The following is an 18,311-nucleotide window of genomic DNA, read 5'->3' on the forward strand; positions in this document are numbered from 1 at the left end:
TCCCTCCTGTGATGTCCTAAGCCAGGGGTCTCCACATTTTCTGAACAAATGGCCAATTTACTGTCCTTCAGACTTTGGCCAGCTAGCGTAAGTAGAAAATGTCCTGGCGTCAATGGCAATAAACAATGCCCCATCAATGCTATTAGTGGGAGAGATATTGCCCCATTGTTGATATTAGGGGAAAGAATAGTGCTTCATCAGTGGTATCAGTGGGAGGAGTGCCTCATTGTTGGTACCAGGGAAAGGAATAGTCCCCCATCATTAGTGTCAGTGGGAAATATAGTGTCCTGCAATTGGTAACAGTGGGAGGAATAGTGCCCCATCATTGGTGTCAGTGGGAAGAATAGTGCCCCATTGTTGGGGTCAGTGGTAGGAATAGTGCCCTATTGTTGGCATCAGTGACAGGAATTATGCCTTATTGTTGGTGTCATTAAAAGGAATAGTGCCTAGCATCAGTAGTTGGAATTGTGCCTCAAGGGCCAGATAAAAGCAAGGAAAGGGTCACATCTGGCCCCCGAGCCACAGTTTGGAGACCACTGTCCTAAGCTCTTCCTTAACCTTGATTCTTACTGATTTCAGCTCTCAAAAAAAACAACAACAACATAGAAGGGCAGGGAGACACTAGAGCTTTTGTTATTCAGGTGTATGCTTATATGTGCCTCTCTAAACATGTAGAACACCTGCTTCAGAAATTAAGCTCTTCAATAGGATCAATACATGCTTCCCACCCTAAAACTGAATATCAGAACACCCTAAACATATATGAAACAAATAAAAAGAAGCACCGCCCACATGTTTCTGTCAGATTGATTGGCCAATTCAAATACTGCTGCTGGGTCACTGATAAGAGCATGTCAAGCCTGACCATATAACTGCAAATATTTCCCAGGGCTGCACACCAATATAGTAAATCACAAAACAAATTATCACAAAATGGCTGTAGCTGGCTATCCACCCATCAGGAAAGCCCCTCTAATATGTCACACTTGTGTAGGGCTTAATAATAGAGGCCATTACGATTAACCTCGACATGTGTGAAACAGAGGTGGACAGCCAGCTGAAGCCATTTTTTGAACATTTGTTTTGTGATACATTATTTTGGTGTGTGGTCCTGGAAAACATTTGTGATCCTAAACATACTGAAGGCATAGAAAAACATGAAGAAATGGTCAAAGAACCACGGGTATGCCATGGCCTGCTCTGCATGTGCCAAGTAGACACTAGTGAAAATCTGTTTAGACTTAAAGGTTTTGCACTAAGCTCCAAAATAACAGAAGGCTGACACCTCAACAGAGTTTGTGTACCCATTTTTTTTTACTTCATTGCTGCATAACCAAATTATACTTTAGTACAGCACATTTTGATAATTGTAATCTACTATTGCTACCCACCAGGGATGTGCATTCCAACAGATAGTCCTTTTCCACCATCAGATAGTCTTCCATCAATGTAAACTTTCCAAGACCCATCACTATTTGTCCAGGTGACTGTAATGTGATGCCATCTACCATCATTCACTGAAGGGCAGTCAGTTATTCTCTCCTTCCCATTGACATAGAGTACCCACCTGCACCATAGGTAGTTACTTTTTCTTAAATGAATTTGTGTAAAACAGTACACACACAACAAACATCTCATGCAGAGTATGAATTTAGAACAATTTCAAATGAAGGTCTTTTGCCAAGAACAGAGTAATAAGAGATATTAATATGACCCATCACAACAAAATTTAAATTTTTTCAGGTTTGTCAGGTTAATGTATCTGAAGCAGCCATGGTTACCCAACACATCTGCAGGATGTGCATTCTTAAGGGACCTGTACAATGTTTGTGCTTTAGGGAAACCTATACTGAAAGAAACAGAGGCTGACATTTTTACCTTCTTTTCAAATACTAGTTACCTAGTGGGCTTCAATACTTTTTTGGACACAAACCCAGAACAATTATGTAGATCTGGCCTTTTTAGGGATTATAGGATACTAACAGATATATGTCCTAACTTTGATACTATAGCAGCTCCACTTACTCATCCCACCAAAGGGAGCACATGGTGGATCCATGGTTAAATAGTATGAAGAAGGATTGCATTTGGACAGACAGTTCTGATTGATTACAAACTATTTTCCACTACAGTGAATCGATACTATATGGCATGTAGAGCACAGGCCAGGGACGTATCTAGAAAAGGCTGATGAAATATCATGAGTTCACTGTATATTGGCTAAATGTGGCCAGTTCAAACCTGGGGGTATGTAAGGCTCTGCCTGACAGAGTTGTGGATGGTGTCATCTAGGTTCCTCAACTTCACATGTGTGGGGCTTAGGGTCCAGGAACTGACCTGTGCTCGATTAGTGACTTTTTCAAGCAAATGTTTTGTTTTATGCTATGGACTTGCTATACAAAGCCCTCTTGTATATACACATCTGTACAGGTGCATGCTGTCTGCGTTCTGGGACACACACTTGTACCTGCACAAATCAGCACAGATTGGGACCAACAACTGTGCCCATGCAATGGGACTGCCTGCACACAGAGGTGGAACACCTGTGCATCTCATGTGGACAAAGACAGCCCTCGCTTAGGTGAACACACTGATTTATTCTATGTGAAGGAGGCCTTAAAACCAAAACTGAACCTATTTGTTTAAAGGTTGTATTGTAAACAAAATATTGTTCAATCATTTCAAAAAACAAGAATATTAAAAAAGTAATTAATTTATATTACACTGTATAAAGGTTAGCTATCATACAAGCCTTTATTTACCCGTTATAATCTGTGAGTAGGAATGCATTATCACTGCCATTTTCAATGGCATATGATATTGGAGTCCCATAATTTGTGACATCTGTTGACCTCATCCAAAAGGCACAGGTGATGGCATTCAGCGTGGGTAAACGGTTATCAAGCATGACATAGCCATATATACCAGAAACCTCAAAATCCAGATTAAATCCAGAAGGCTGTTCTGCAGCAAACAAAAACACATCAGCATTTCTGTGAGAGTATTTAGAATACATTTTTTTGAGTTTTTGCATTGATACATTGAGTTGCATGTAATACTGGGATATCTTACTTCCCGCCAAGTTCTTGAAAGAAAAGGTTGGGGAACAGCCATGGAGGCAGAACTATTTGACATGTAAAGCAGTCAGAGTGGGAAAATGTCACCCTTTTACAATGTTTTAGAGCTGTTTGTAGTGCAATCCCATTATGCTAGCCCTTCGTTGACACAAAGGAACACAGTTATGAACGATACAACGTTTGATATTTAATGTTTGGAGTTTGGATTTAATCTCCACCACAAGACCTAATAGTTAACCTAGTGTTTGGCAATTAGCCTTCACCATAACTCTAACTCTTATCCTAGTCCACTCAATTCTTCTTTCTGAATACACTGGGGTTTATTTACTAAAGCTGGGGAGGGCAAAATCAGGCTCATTTCTGCATAGCAACCAATCATCTTTCAGGTTTTGTTGTCAGCTGAGGTTAGAAGCTTATTGGTTTCTATGCAGAGGTGAGCCTGATTTTGCACTTTCCAGCTTTAGTAAAAAAAGACTTACCGTAACATATAATTACCTCCCCTAAACTTAGTACCCAGTCTCAACTTTCTAACTCTTAGGTCTAACACTAACACAATCCCTTACACAAGTTAACATTTTCTACAATATAGTCAGCTCATGCTGGAAGGTGACTATCGTCTTCGCAGAGCCCCCATGCCAAAATTACAATAGTAGAGAGATCCTTGCACTAGAAGCTACCAATCCACAATTAACACATGAAAATATATTAGTTATGTGACCCTGTACTCAATTTACACAAAGTCCTACCCAAAAGGAAACACCCAAAGATGCCTCTATTCCCTTTTTTCTGTTAATTTTTTTTTACAGAAAGACATCTGCTTTATCCATTTCTAATTTTTTTGTCATGTTACTGGGGCCTGACTTCACTGACTTAAGCCAGCCATAGATGTATCAAATATTGGTCGATTTAGCAGGGAACACACAAGATCCGATCAATCTATGGGCAGGCTGATTGTAGCCAAGTCGATCCATTGATCGACTTGGGTACAACCAGTATGTTGGATTTTTAGCATGTGATTACTGGCAGCAGCTATAGCCGCTAGCAATAATCACTGTGTTCTCCCGGCAGGGACAGCTCCCCATGCCCCTCCTGCTTGGAGAACATAATAGCTCCACAGAGGCATTCCCCTAGCAACACTGACTGTGTTGATGGGGGAATAGAGAGATTTTCTTTTCTGCAACCTGTGGTTGCAGGAAAGAAAATCACATCATCAATGGCCTGCCTTAACTAGGCTCTTAGAATTGCAATTCTGTTGCATAATTAGCCTGGTTTAGTGGACATAAAGAGCACTCTCACCGGACAATGGAACAGCCATTGTGGTAGCTTAGCCATGAACCATACACATAGACCATAACCAAATTAGACAATTGTTTTGGATTGTATGTGTGCCATATTGATAATGCTTGTTTCTTTTACAAAAGCAAAATGTGCTGTAATAACTAAGGATGCACTGATACCAAGTATTTTCACGAGTACTCGTAAAAGTGAAAATGCTCCCAATACTGCAAACAGATACTTTGCTGTGTGATTTGCATCAATACAAATTGCACCGCCAAGATTAGCATGCGATTTGAACAGGAGTGCAATTTGTCATAGCCTGCGTTCACACAGGAGCGGTTCCTACAGGTATCCCATGCTGAGTGGAGAGTGGGCATGTGTATACTATGTATATTCTCAGCAGTAGGAGAGGAGAGAAAGAGGCAGGGATTTCAAATCTCATTGCAGGGATGACAGGCTTTTGATTGGTCAGCACCGTCACATGCATGGTGCTGACCAATCAAATGCTGTCTAGCGCATAATGTCATCACTGCAAGGAGAGGAGGAAAGCCGCGGGACTTCAAATCCTCAGACCTGTGAAGTGACTTTTTGTACTCTCCTTGTAGGGATGATAGTATGCGCTAGACAGCATTTGATTGGTCAGCACCATGCATCTTATCCATGTGACGGTGCTGACCAATGAAAAGCCCTCTAGCCTGCTTTCACTCCTCTCCGCTGGATTCACACAGGAGCAGTGGGGAAACTGCATGCAATTTGGACAGGAATCACATTCCTGTTCAAATAGCATGATATTCTTTGCGGCCATCTATTTTGAATTGAGGGAAATCGCACTGAAAAGTATCGGTAATCGGTACTTGACCAAAAGTATCGTTACTCGTACTCGCTGATAAAAAAAATGGGTATCAGTGCATCCCTAGTAATAACTTATCAGCATGCTTCTTCTACACTGTTACTGATGAATTCACCTTAACTGCTGTCCGAATGTGGGCAAAGTAAGACCTAGCTAGAATCACACAAGGAAATATTCTGGTAAATTAATTGAAAAACAACCAAAAGGGTCCATGAATCCTACCAACAACAATTTTTGAGCCAGTGAAACAAAACTAATTAAAATACCCTGAAATCAACCTTAGGGAGCTAACACACAAAATTTCCACAAGATGGTATCTAACTCCTTACCAAATGGCCACATTCTCAGAACAACATAGTCTTCAATGCTGGAGAAACTGGTCAGATTGGTACTCTATTACACATATTATGGACATTTAAAAATATTAGAAGCTATTGGTATAAAGTCTTCCACATGATATCGGAAATTACAACAACCAGATCCTACCCTAGCCATTTTGAATATAAATATAGATACATATCCAATCTATTATCGACTTTTAGTGACACATATTCTTCTAGCATCAAGACTTACCATTACTAGACATTGGAAAAAAGACTTAGCCCCTTCTCTAAAAGAAGTCATTGCGCTAGTCCAGACCCACTTTTCTATGAGAAATCTTTAGCTTACTTAAACGATAGAATTACTACATTTGACAAAGCTTGGAAACCCTGGGCCGACTGGTTCAGAACTGTAACCTAAGATATTATTATGTTTAACCTTTTTTTTGGATACTCTAAAATTATTATTTTGTGGAACTAGTAGGACTATTAGGAATTATTCAATATTTCCTTTTTACTCTGTTAAACTTGACCACAACACCTATACTGTGATATTGTGTAGCTTTTCACTGTCCTATTTTTGTTTTTGTTTTTTTTGTTGATGTAACTATATTTGTAAAACCAATAAAAATCTGGAAAAAAAAATACCCTGAAATCTCCTGGGTGTATGTCCAGCATCATGGTCTTGAGTAAGCTTGCTTACAAGACAACATATGAACATCTTATACTATGTAGTACACAAAAAAAAATTCCATAAATGTAAAACCTGTGCTTTTACTGCTGCAATCAAAGTGAGAAATACCTGTTTCACACCTGCTTCCAGAAAATCCTGGCGGGCATTTACAAGTGTAGGAGTTAATGCTGTCTACACACTTAGCATGGTTAAGACAGGGGCTAGATACACATTCATCAATGTTAATTTCACAGAACTGTCCAGTGAAGCCATCCAGACAATGACAACTAAAAAAAAAATATAAAAGGACATAAAGAAGGACAAAATTTGATGTTGCAGCAATTTACAAAGTAGCAAACTATAAAATATTTCTTGTGTACCATATTAGAAGAACACAAATGATAAACATTTCAATAGTTTTTCTTTGCTCTGTTACTATGCAATATGTATGAACGAGCAACATTCAATATGAACCAATCGAAATTCAGAAGAGAGTAAACTTAAAGTGGTATTAAACCCAAGCTTGCCAATCATTGTGATGGCTGCATTTGTTTTCTTTTTTGGGGATTTTATTCCCTCTGTTTTCAAATGGTGATCTGGCCAGTAACATAGCCTCTGTATTATACTGACACCACTCTGGATGAAGGAGTATAGGGGACACCTTTGGACAGCATCATTGTCAGTCTGCAGGAAGGTAATATTAAATGCACTAGCAGATTTAAATTCACTAACAAACTGAAGCCAAACTGTAGCTAGCCCTTTTTAAGCAGTTACATCAACAGTTTTTTTCTTTTTGGTATAGCGTTATAAAAGCTGAACATTATAAGCACCCCTGTCAGTGTTATATGGTTTGTTTCAACCCTGTAACTGCTACATCTGCAGGACAGCTTATTCTCTTGAAAACAACAGACATACTGGCTAGATAACCAGGGGAAAATAGAATGAAAGCCTAAGAAAGAAAATTAATGCAGCCATCACATCTAAGAATTGATACTGCAAGATAAAAAATGTTCCCTTTTGGGTTTAATACTGCTTTAAATGTGATGGCTGTGTTAGTTTTCTTTTTTAGGCTTTTTGTCCTTTATTTTCATCTGGTGATCTGGCCAGTAACACCCTTGTTGCTTTAGGGTGTCTCTACTCTGGATGTGGGAGCAAGAATTGTCTGAGGAGAAGGTAGTGTTAAATTTAAATGGATCTGACTAACAAATTTAAGCCAAACTCAAAATGTGTTTGGGCTCGTTCATATCATACATATATGAAAACTGGTGGTAAAATCGCGCAGATTTCACTTGCAGAGACATGAGTTTGCATCAGTTTCACATTAGTTTTCATGCATGTTTCAATGAGTTTTCATGCACGTTGACATCAGTTTTCACACCACAGTGTTTATGTCACATCATTTTTTTTCCATGCAGAAAACTGCATACACGTTGCAGATTCCTACACAGAAAAAAAACGAACATGATATTAATGTTGTGGTACGGGGCAGGGCAGGGCACATAGAGAACATTTGTTCTTCTTTTGTGCCCTTTCAGAACACATGCAGAAAAACTGAGGTCTCTGCACATTGATGTGAATGAGGACTGAAGCAGTTACAGCAACAGATTTATTTTTCCTTTTGGTATAAAGGTTTTACATAGATGAATAAAAACTGCTCATTGTAATAAGCACCCCAGTCAGTGGAAAATTATTTGCCTCAGCCTACAAACTGCCACTTTTACTGGACAGCTTCATTTGTTAAAGGAAAGTGAAAAACAACAGACTGGCCATATCATCAGGTGAAAAAAAGAAAAAAACTAAAAAACTATTGCAGCCACCACATTTAAGGATTGGTACGCTGCAATATAATGCATTTTTTGTTTTTGTTTTTGTATTTAATACTACTTTAAGATTTCATGCTAGTTTTGTATTCTTAGAGAGTACATTTGCCCTGCAAAACCCTGACCATGCTGTTGGCTCTGGCTATAGCCCTGGCCCTGCTCCCTCCTGCATTATGGACATTACTATAATTTAGTGAAGATGTCCATCACAGTGATGGACCAATAGTAGTGTTCACGAGGTGAGAACAGTGGCTAAATGGTTAGCACTTCTAGGCAGTACTAGGGTCATTGGTTTGAATCCCAGCCATGGCACCTCCTGCCTGGAGTTTGCATGTTCTCCCTGTGCCTCCCACACTCCAAAGACATGCTGGTAGGTTAATTGGCTCCTGTCTAAATTGGCCCTAGTATGTGTATGTATGAATGTGAGTTAGGGACCTTAGATTGTACACTCTTTGAGGGTTAGAGACTGATGTAAATGTACAATATATATGTAAAGTGCTGTACAAAAATTGACACTGCTATATAAGTACCTGAAATAAATAAATAATTGTGTCAGTGGATTGCTGTTCATCATGATTGAAAATAATCTACACCACTGAACAACATGAGTGACATTGTATTTACATCATGGGACCTTTTGTGTTATAAAATTCTTTTTTCTATAGTGCCTGCTAATCATTCTGAATGGTGCCCCAATGACCAGTTGACACAAACATGGCATTCAACGATCCTCCCTGCTGGGCTTTTGCAACAAATGACATCTCTCCACTGGCTGACATCACTGACCATGTGCCCACTTTATTTACAAAGAGGCCGGAGTAGAAACACCTGTTATTATTTTGCTGGAGTACGTCCTACAGAAGCACCACTTACGTTCACTACTTCGACATCCTCTAAGTATTGTTTTAAAAGAATTTTGTATTTTTTTATGTTTCCCTTAAGCCTTATTTAAAGTTCCACTCCCTGCTGAATGGTATTTTTAAAAACTCTGTTTTGCATTGGTATGTGTCCCTCAAGGGACAATTCGCAGGAAAATTCCCACATCAATACAGAGAACCAGAGTTTGGGGAGGGGGAATTTTTCAGGGTAAGAAAAAGAGTTTTAACTTTTCTTTTTCTCCATAGATTAGCTTTAATAGTTAGCATGAACAACTGTAATATCGACAAAATCTGATTTGCTCTTGTGAATACAACCCAGGCCAGTTCACTGGCTCATCCCTAAAGATAACCAGAACTGCCTATTTTTAAACATTTATAACATTTATGTTATTCCACATGATTGCTTTAATAGTTAGCTTATTAAAACTAAAATATCCACAAAATCCGAAAATGTGAATGATATACATAATTCACCAGAAAGAGAGGGGGAGACATTTCTAAGGTTGGAAAGTCTATGTACAGCTAAACAGTAATTGATACTAAAATGTTCACTAAGATAATCAATATTCAACAAGTAAATGAAAACTGTATCAACAAAACTGTAAATACTTTAATTGAATGGTTAAAAGCTATCACCACATTTTTCTCAGCAAATTGCATATTCTATTTAGGGTGCTTTACATTTTTAATTTGTGTTCATGTCCTCTGCATAGCTGTCATTGTAACTGAAAATCTCCTGCAGGTGTGAAGACATCTGGGACTTTGATAATAACCACAAACACAAGTCCGACAAGGAATAAACTTGAAATATGCAGTTTTACATGACCTTGATTTGGTTACCTTTAACTCATCATAGTAGAAATTGAAACTATTATTGTTCTTCAAAATGAAAATCATAAGCAACTGACTATATCAGGTGCAAAGTAAATAGTCAACCCATTTTGAAAGAATATATTAGGTATAGCTGAATTAGGATGCACTTACAGTCAAAATATTGCTTACTAACCGACTACTCCAAGCTGACCACTATCAGCACATCTACTGCTGGTCTCTGGAGCCTGTCCATGTTCCATGTGAATATAATTCAAGGAAAAAAGGACACACACTGATGACATCACCAGTTTTGGTGGATTTATTCCAGCATACAAACCATGCTTCAAGTCGTAGAACTCTATGATTAAGCCAGTAAGGGTGAAAAGCATTAGGCTAGTAAGGGTGAAATGCATTAGAGGGGCAGTCTCTAGGCAGGGACTTGCAACATGGATTGTATGGCTGAAAAATTTGCTGACGCTGGTGATGCCAATGGTGTGCTCCAGGGGTGGACTGACAACTCATGGGGCCCCCGGGCAATAGGGGATCATGGGGCCCCTGTGTCCTTGCCCAAACTCAAAAAAGCCTATGAAAAAGGTACCAGGGGCATCTCATGGGGCCCCCTACTGACCCCGGGCCCTCGGGCATTGCCCGAGTTTCCAAATGGTCGGTCCGCCCCTGGGGTGCTCCCTTTCTTTCTTGATGTAGGATGCACCTACATTTTGCTATGAAACATTAAAACATTATTAAACCAAAAATGTAACATAGAATATATTGCAGTTTACCAATCATTAGATGTGGTGGCTGCATTCATTTGTTTTTTTTAGGCACACTTCCTGCACTAGAGTGCTTCCGCTCTGGATGAAGTAGTAAAGCAGACACCTTTGAACAGCTGCATTTTAAGTGAGTGTGTGTGTGTGTGGTTAGATGTGCTAGTATATTTAGATGGACTTGACTAAGGATTTGAAGCTGAATCCCAGCTAAACGTTTACAAATAGTTACAGCAAGCTTTTTTTTCCTTTTGGGATAAAGGTTTTGCATACTGTATATGAATAAAAGCTGATCATTGTAAGCATCCCTGTCAGTGAAAAATGATTTGTCTTAACCCCCTAACTGTTACCTTATTTAGACAGCTTGGTCTGTTAAAGTAAGGTGAAAAATAATAGACTTTACTGGCTGGATCACCAGGTGACAATAAAGGTAAGAGAAGAAAATTGATGCAGCCACCATCCTAGAATAAGCAAGCTGGATAAGTATTAATAAGTAAACTAAACACATTTTTGTTTTGGGGTTTAATACCACTGAAAGGGTTCATACATATGGAGATTTCTAGGCAATTTATATGCCTGGTGCAAAGTTCCTGGTGCTTTCCTGTGCCAAGGGAGCCGCAGGTGCTGCAAACAGCCTCCAACACAAGGCTGTGATCTTGTAAACGCTGATGCTTCCTTGCATGAGATCCAGGTTCAACATATTTTCCCGAGATGTGAATGCTCCATTTAAAGCTGAACTCTGGGAATTTGACAAAATCTTAAATGCTCATTTAGTCTAGGGGTGCAGGGATAAGATGTAATACATACTTTATTGCTAGCTTCAGCAGGTTCCCTCCATGTGACCATTCCAGTGCTGCTGGCTCTCTAAGGCACTTCAGGCCACGGTCGCACGGTCGCCCCCCCACATGCAATATAGGATTGATAGCCTTGCACTACATGTGATGAAGCTTCAGTAAAAAGAGAACAGTGTTGGAGCCTGACAGACTGAGTGATAGAGTAAGTAATACAGGTTATCCCTGAACCCCAAGACTAAACAAGCCTTTAACCCTTGCAGTGCATGGGGGCCCCACTTTAAGGGTAGATTTTGTCTAAGTTCCAAAGTGCAGAGCTTTAAAGTACCCTTTTGACAATCCCAAAGGAGTTCAAATTGAAGTAACTAAAGTCAGCAATAGCTCAGAATCTCACCCAGTGACAAGCAAAAAACAATTTAGGGTTGAAAAAATTCATAATCGCCACAGCTGGTCATCGGCCAAAAATATAAAACAATGTATTATTTTTTAAAAATACACTAAATGTTGCAATTTAGTTTACAACCCTAGGATGGCAAAAACCTCGCTGCTGTGATTACATTTCAAAGACTGCAGGGTCTACATGGGAGGCATGTAAAAAGTTGGCATACTGAAAAGTGAGTGATTAATGTACCTTTCTAAAGTATTTATATTTCTTCTAAACATTTATGATAAATGTACTTTCTGCTATGTTGTGAGGTAAATACTGGGCTGAATTGTATTTAGTGCATAAGGTACAGAAAGTGGATGGATTTCAGAATGCATTTTACAGTAAGACTCAGGCCTCATTCATTGACCATTCAACCATAAGTGACGCACAGATTTCACTTGCAGAGACATCAGTTTACATCAGTTTTCAGTCGTGCTGCAATGAGTTTTATACACGTTGCAGATTCCTGTTTAAAAAAAAAAATCCACACATGATACCAGTGGTTTGAACAGGACACAGGGAGGTTAATTTACTAAAGGTAAATATACTGTGCACTGCAAGTGCAGTTGCGCTAGATCTAAGGGGATGCTCTGAAATGAGGCGAAGCTCTGCTGATTTCTTTCATCCAATCATGTGCATACAAAAATGCATTTTTTTTATTTTCCTTGCATGTTCCCCTCAGGTTTAGAGCAACTGCACTTGCACTGCACTTTTAGTGCACAGCCTATTTGCCTTTAATAAATCAACCCCAAAGAGAACATTTTTTTTGTGCCGTTGTGGAACTCATGCAGAAAAACTCAGGTCTCTGCACCATGGTGTGAACAAGGCCTCAGTTCTCCAACAGTCAAAGTAATCAGTGACAAACAGTCATCACCTGTAGCTGTCAATTCCATCAGTGCAGGTGGCTCCATTCTTGCAAGGACCACTTTGGCACTCATCAATGTTCTGCTCACACACTTTGCCTGCATACCCAGGAGGACAAACACACTGGAAATCTCCTTTCAGGTCTCGGCATTCTCCATTGTTTAAGCAAGGCTTTGACAAACACTCATCTATTTCTATTTCACAACGTGTACCTGGAAAAAGGAAAAGCATGCTTAAGTAAGACTACTAAAGAATGAATTTATTTAAAATGAACTAAAAACACCATATCACTAGACTAGACTCTTTTTACATTCCACGTGTTGTAAATATTTATGCCATGTTATTTTTATCATCTTTCTGAAGCATTTGTTATGAATTTGAATAGATTTGCAACTCAAAATTTCTCTCTTTCAATTCAAAGCTGTACAATTTTGGGTTCTGCATTGATTTCTGTATCAGAGATAACGGTCCCAGATAAAGTAGAAAGGGCAAATCTCACCACCTACGACACATATAATAAAAACATGACAGGGGTTCTAACCCTTTTAAACTCTAACCAAAACTCAAATAAAAACATTTGGCTTTAGAACAAACAATATGGTAAATATTTTTTCTTGCTCATCTGAGCTGCCATTCTCCCAAAAGAAAAAAATGGTGGTACAGAGTGCAAACTAAAGTACATGTGTTGCATATAAGATCTTACACACTTGCCCCTTGGAGAATACAGAGGATTGTGGTGGGGGGTGTCTAAGGATGACAACATGCAGAGACAAAGTCTGGAGTTTGAGATCATCTTAGTAATGGACACCAGAATGGGTACACCCACAGCAAACATCAATTTCTGTCATAATTTTCCATCTAGCTATCATGAATAGCTGAACTGTAGCAGAACAGTCCACTTGCAGTCAACATAGAAACCAAGAGAAATTATCCATTTAAATGTTCTTGGTAAAAGAGCACAGGTAATGCATTGATGCTCTGCACCAGCCACTTTATTAGGTACACCTTCCTCATACCGGGTTGGACCCCCTTTTGCCTTCAGAACTTCCTTAATTCTCTGTGGCATAGATTCAACAAGGTGTTGGAAACATTCCTCAGAGAGTTTGGTCCATATTTACATAGCATTACCCAGTTGCTGCAGAATTAATGACTGCACAACCATGATGTGAATCTCCCATTCCACCACATCCCAAAGGTGCTCTATTGGATTGAGATCTGCTGACTGTGGAGGCCGTTTGAGTACAGTGAACTCATTGTCATGTTCAAGAAATCAGTTTGAGATGATTTGAACTTTGTGACATGGTGCATTATGCTGCTGAAAGTAAACATCTAAAGATAGGCACACTGTAGTCATAAAGGGATAGACATGGTCAGCAACAATACGCAGGAAGGCCGTGGCTTTAAAACAATACTGAATTGGTATTAAGGGGCCCATCACCCTGATCTGTTGATACAAGCATGCTTTCATGTTGTTTACTCCAAATTCTGACCCTACCATCTGAATGTCGCAGCTGAAATCGAGACTCATCAGACCAAGTAACATTTTTTCAATCTTCTATTGTTCATTTTTGGTGAGCCTGTATGAATTATAGCCTCCATTTCCTGTTCTTAGCTGACTGGAGTGGCACATGGTGTGGTCTTCTGCTACTGAAGAACATCTGCTTCAAGGTTTGACGTGTGCATTCAGACACAGTATTCTGAATACCTTGGTTGTAACAAGTGGTTATTTGACTTACTGTTGCATTTCTATCATCTTAAACTAGTCTGCCCATTCTCCACTAATATTAACAAGGCATTTTCATCCACACAACCGCCGCTCACCAGATATTTTCTCTTTTTCGGACCATTCTCTGTAAACTCTAGAGATGGTTGTGCATGAAAATAACAGTAGATCAGAAGTTTTTGAAATGCTCAGACCAGCCCATCTGGCACCAGCAACCATGTCATGTTCAAAGTCACTTAAATTCCCTTTCTTCCCCATTCCGATGCTTGGTTTGAACTTCAGCAAGTCGTCTTCACCACATCTAGATACCTAAATGCATTGAGTTGCTGCCATGTGATTTACCAATTTACCAAGCAATTGAATACACTGCCTTCTACTACAGCCAAATATTTCAAATTTGGACTTCAGTCCAGAGGACCTTCTACCATTTTTCTGCACTCCAGTTCCAATGTTTTCCTGCATAGTTAAGTCACTTAACCTTGTTTCCTTATTTGAGGTATGACTTATTGGCTGCAATTCTTCCATGAAGATCACTTTTAGCCAGACTTCTCTGGACATTAGTTGGGTACCTGGGTCCCACAGGTTTCTGCCAGTTCTGTGCTGATGGCACTGCTGGACATCTTCCAATGTCAAAGGGAAGTAAGCATGATGTGTCTTTCATCTGCGGCATTGCTTCCTTGGCTGACCACCGTGTCTTCGGTCCTCAACTATGTCCATTTGCTTTGTGATTTTTCCAATGAGCTTGAACAGCACATCTTGAAACCCCAGTTTGCTTTGAAACCTTTGCCTGGGAGAGACCTTGCTGATGCAATCTTCCTACCTATTGTCTTGTTGCTGTGCTCAGTCTTTCCATGGTGTATGACCTGTAACATGATACTGTTTTCCACAACCTTCCCTTAGTAGCAGAGTTTGGCTGTTCTTCATCCAGTATTAAGTCTCCTACACAACTGTTTTTGTTTCATTTAGTTACTGTGTTCCAACCTACATATGGAATTGATGACAAAAACCCTCTGTGACCAAACCCCAGTGGGAGGGGCGAAATGTGTAAGGGGCATGGCTGGAGCGGTGGCCGAAGTCATCACACATTTCTCAATCGATTAGGCTGGTATGAGCGGCATCCATCTCCTCTGAACACCCATGCTTCTGGATTAGTATCAGGATGCAGGCTCCCACTTTTTATATACCGGCAGGGTATGTGCTGTCTGACTTGAAGTGGGGCTGTAAGCTCGTCTACTCACTATTTTTTTTTGGTAATTTTTAAAAACTCTCTGTAGTGCCTTTAGATTTATGGACAGCACTGAACATATTGCATGCAGGCATCTGTTTAAAATGAATGCTGAGCTTGCATGCAATATGACTAATGATCTACAAACAAATGCTTCCAAAATGATTTGTTAATGATCAATCATGCAAAAATGTGAAAGCAATCTTATGAAATATAATTATCACATAGAACTGAAGTGATACAACAGGCTCCATATCACAAAACATAGAAAATATAAATATTGTGAAATTTTCAAAAACAGGTTTAGTCAGTTAAACAGTGAAGGTGGCGTGGTGTCCTGGTGTGGATTTTCAACTGACAACATTATCCTGTAAGCACCACAATACACAAATTTGCACCACTCACAACTGTTACATAGTAGCCATCATTTGTATGAGTTATACTGTACCTTCTCCACGGTTATCAGATGTGCATACAAGTTGTTTTTCTTAGTCTCCTGAGAAATGTTCTGCATTAGACATATACAGAAGCTTCAGGTCATACTATCTGTTCTGGCAAGTGTTATTGCTGGCATAAATTGGTACGTTATAAATGAGTCCACCAGGCTGTATATTTCAAATGCTATAACACTAATCAATGTTTTATTTGCTCTGGTCATAAACTGCACATAAACACTACTTAATTCAATCCAAGGTCACTTGATTCATGTAATATCTTGGAATAAGTAACCTTCAAGCAGGGATGCTGTTGGATCATAACAGCTATTTTGTCTGTTATTGAGGATTAATGCTGAGAGCAGACAATAGACATTTGCAGTGAGCCATGATGCTGAGAAAATTGGCATTTACTGCTCTTGCTCTGCAGGTGCCTAAGACAGAATGTGGAAGCTGGTTATATCTACAGGATGTTATCATGTGTTTTCTTTTTTTATACCTTTAATAGTACAGTAAGAAACTTTTATGATTGTTTTCCAAAAGTCATATAATTTACCCTGTATACATGCATGCTACAGTACTTTTGTAAAAAGACGGATTATCTCACAAATAAAATGTACATTTTCAATGGTTAAGGTATTAAAATATTCACCAAGGTGATCTGGTTAACATTGGAATTAGCAGGGTATCTTGGGCTTAAGCTGAAACATACACACATTATCCTACAGCAAGAGGTAATGTGAGGCCAAAGCATACTTTTTATATTACAGCAAAGATAACCTACATAATCAGTCTAGACTACAGAGATTAGGTAGGACAAAGAGGATGCCGGATACAGAGGCATTAAGCATTAAAGTGGAACTTTCAGTAACTTAACAAGCCTGCATGAATAAATTCTTGACATGTCACAACATACATGAAAAGAAAGCTGCACAAAAAGTAGTTACTATGGTGGCAGATATCATATAAACTGGAGATTCTAAAAAAATCAATCCTTGACACCTAGTGTCTTAAAACATCAATTTTATTAATATTATTGCTTTGTTTTGGAGTGAAATTTCAGCGTGGACTTAGACAACTTACATTGTGAGTTCAATTTGTGTAAACAACATGAATGCACAATACAGACATAACATTCAAAAGTGAATAAAAATATCCATGTCCGGACGCTTATTAATAGTCATATAAAAGCGGCAATATGCTGCCGAATAGTGTAACATATACAGATCAAGGTACCCCTTATATATGAGTCTGGGTTCCCATGAGGACCTAAACCATGAATGCACATTAACTCATAGGCTCAATAAACATGGAGTAGCATAAAACAATTTCCATTATGGGCCGGGCTCTGTATGAGTCAGTGAAGCATATAAGTAAACAGATAATTAGTAAAGGGTTAGGTCCCATTCAAAGAGTTGGCAGGCCTCTAAGTGGACAGATATCCCCGGTTATCATTTGGCAGATAATGAAAGCCATAATTGGCATGTAGAGAGCTCAAGTAAGGTACATTGAGTAGCATGGAGGTTGAGACAAGAATGCAGCAATTAAAGTTATTGAAGATAGATGTATTGTGGAGAGCGTGGTTCCAAGAATATAAGAAATGCTGTTGACACTTAACTTTTGGCTCCATGTCCCTTCAGGTCACATGGACCTATGTTGTGAAAAGGAGAAAGAGAGTCCCAGTGTCTCCAAATAGGTATAACACAGCAGAATGCGACTCATACATTACCGCCATTACACTGCCACTCCACTCATACTGATGTCACTCCGGGTCATGGAGTGGAGTAAATGCTGGCTCAGATCGATGGTACAAGCCGAATTGGTCTCCATGGGTTGGACTTGCTGCTACTGGCTGGATCATGTGGGTACCATGTCCCTCCGTGCTTCCAACTTAGTGACTGGGGTGCCGTCACTATGACAGTTTGGTTCAGACAAAGCTACGCTATCACGCAGCGAAATGAGTTGACGTCACATGCACGTCCAGTGATGCCATCATTCCATCCGGTGCCTTCTGTCATAGTGATGGCACCACAGTCACTGAGTTGGAAGCACGGAGGGATATGGTACCCACATGGTCCAGCCAGTAGCAGCATCTCTAACCTATGGAGACCAATTCGGCTTGTACCATCCTTGTGTCAAGTCAAGAGAAGGGTGGCTATGTTCCTACATACAGTGGGGACCATGGGGAATGAATGTAGTCACTCTTTTAGTCAAGGCTCAAAATTTCAAGTCCTGAGCTGCTAGCCAGGTCTTAAGAGTTACTTGCCACCAGTTGCTCCACCCAACCCCTACTCTTCCTTGCCCCTAATTCCACCTCTAAACATGCCCTTGTAAATGGTCTCATTAAATGTTTTATGCAAAATAAAACTAC

The 18,311-nt window shown here is 39.5% G+C and overlaps 1 protein-coding gene across 1 annotated transcript in view; it reads right to left on the minus strand.

The window, feature by feature from the left end:
• Positions 1-18,311, minus strand: part of SVEP1 (sushi, von Willebrand factor type A, EGF and pentraxin domain containing 1) — a 476,820-nt gene that overhangs the window by 114,677 nt on the left and 343,832 nt on the right. Inside the window, exons 24-27 of the mRNA XM_089674706.1 lie at positions 12,569-12,770; positions 6,328-6,485; positions 2,763-2,964; positions 1,392-1,567 (exon numbers count right to left, since the gene is read on the minus strand). Coding sequence (XP_089530832.1) covers positions 1,392-1,567; positions 2,763-2,964; positions 6,328-6,485; positions 12,569-12,770 — 738 coding nt within the window. The remainder of the gene's footprint in view (positions 1-1,391; positions 1,568-2,762; positions 2,965-6,327; positions 6,486-12,568; positions 12,771-18,311) is intronic.

The sequence above is a fragment of the Staurois parvus genome, unplaced genomic scaffold (genome assembly GCF_062004578.1).
Source record: "Staurois parvus isolate SC_StPar_1 unplaced genomic scaffold, SC_StPar_1.0 ptg000012l, whole genome shotgun sequence".
NCBI lineage: Eukaryota > Metazoa > Chordata > Amphibia > Anura > Ranidae > Staurois > Staurois parvus.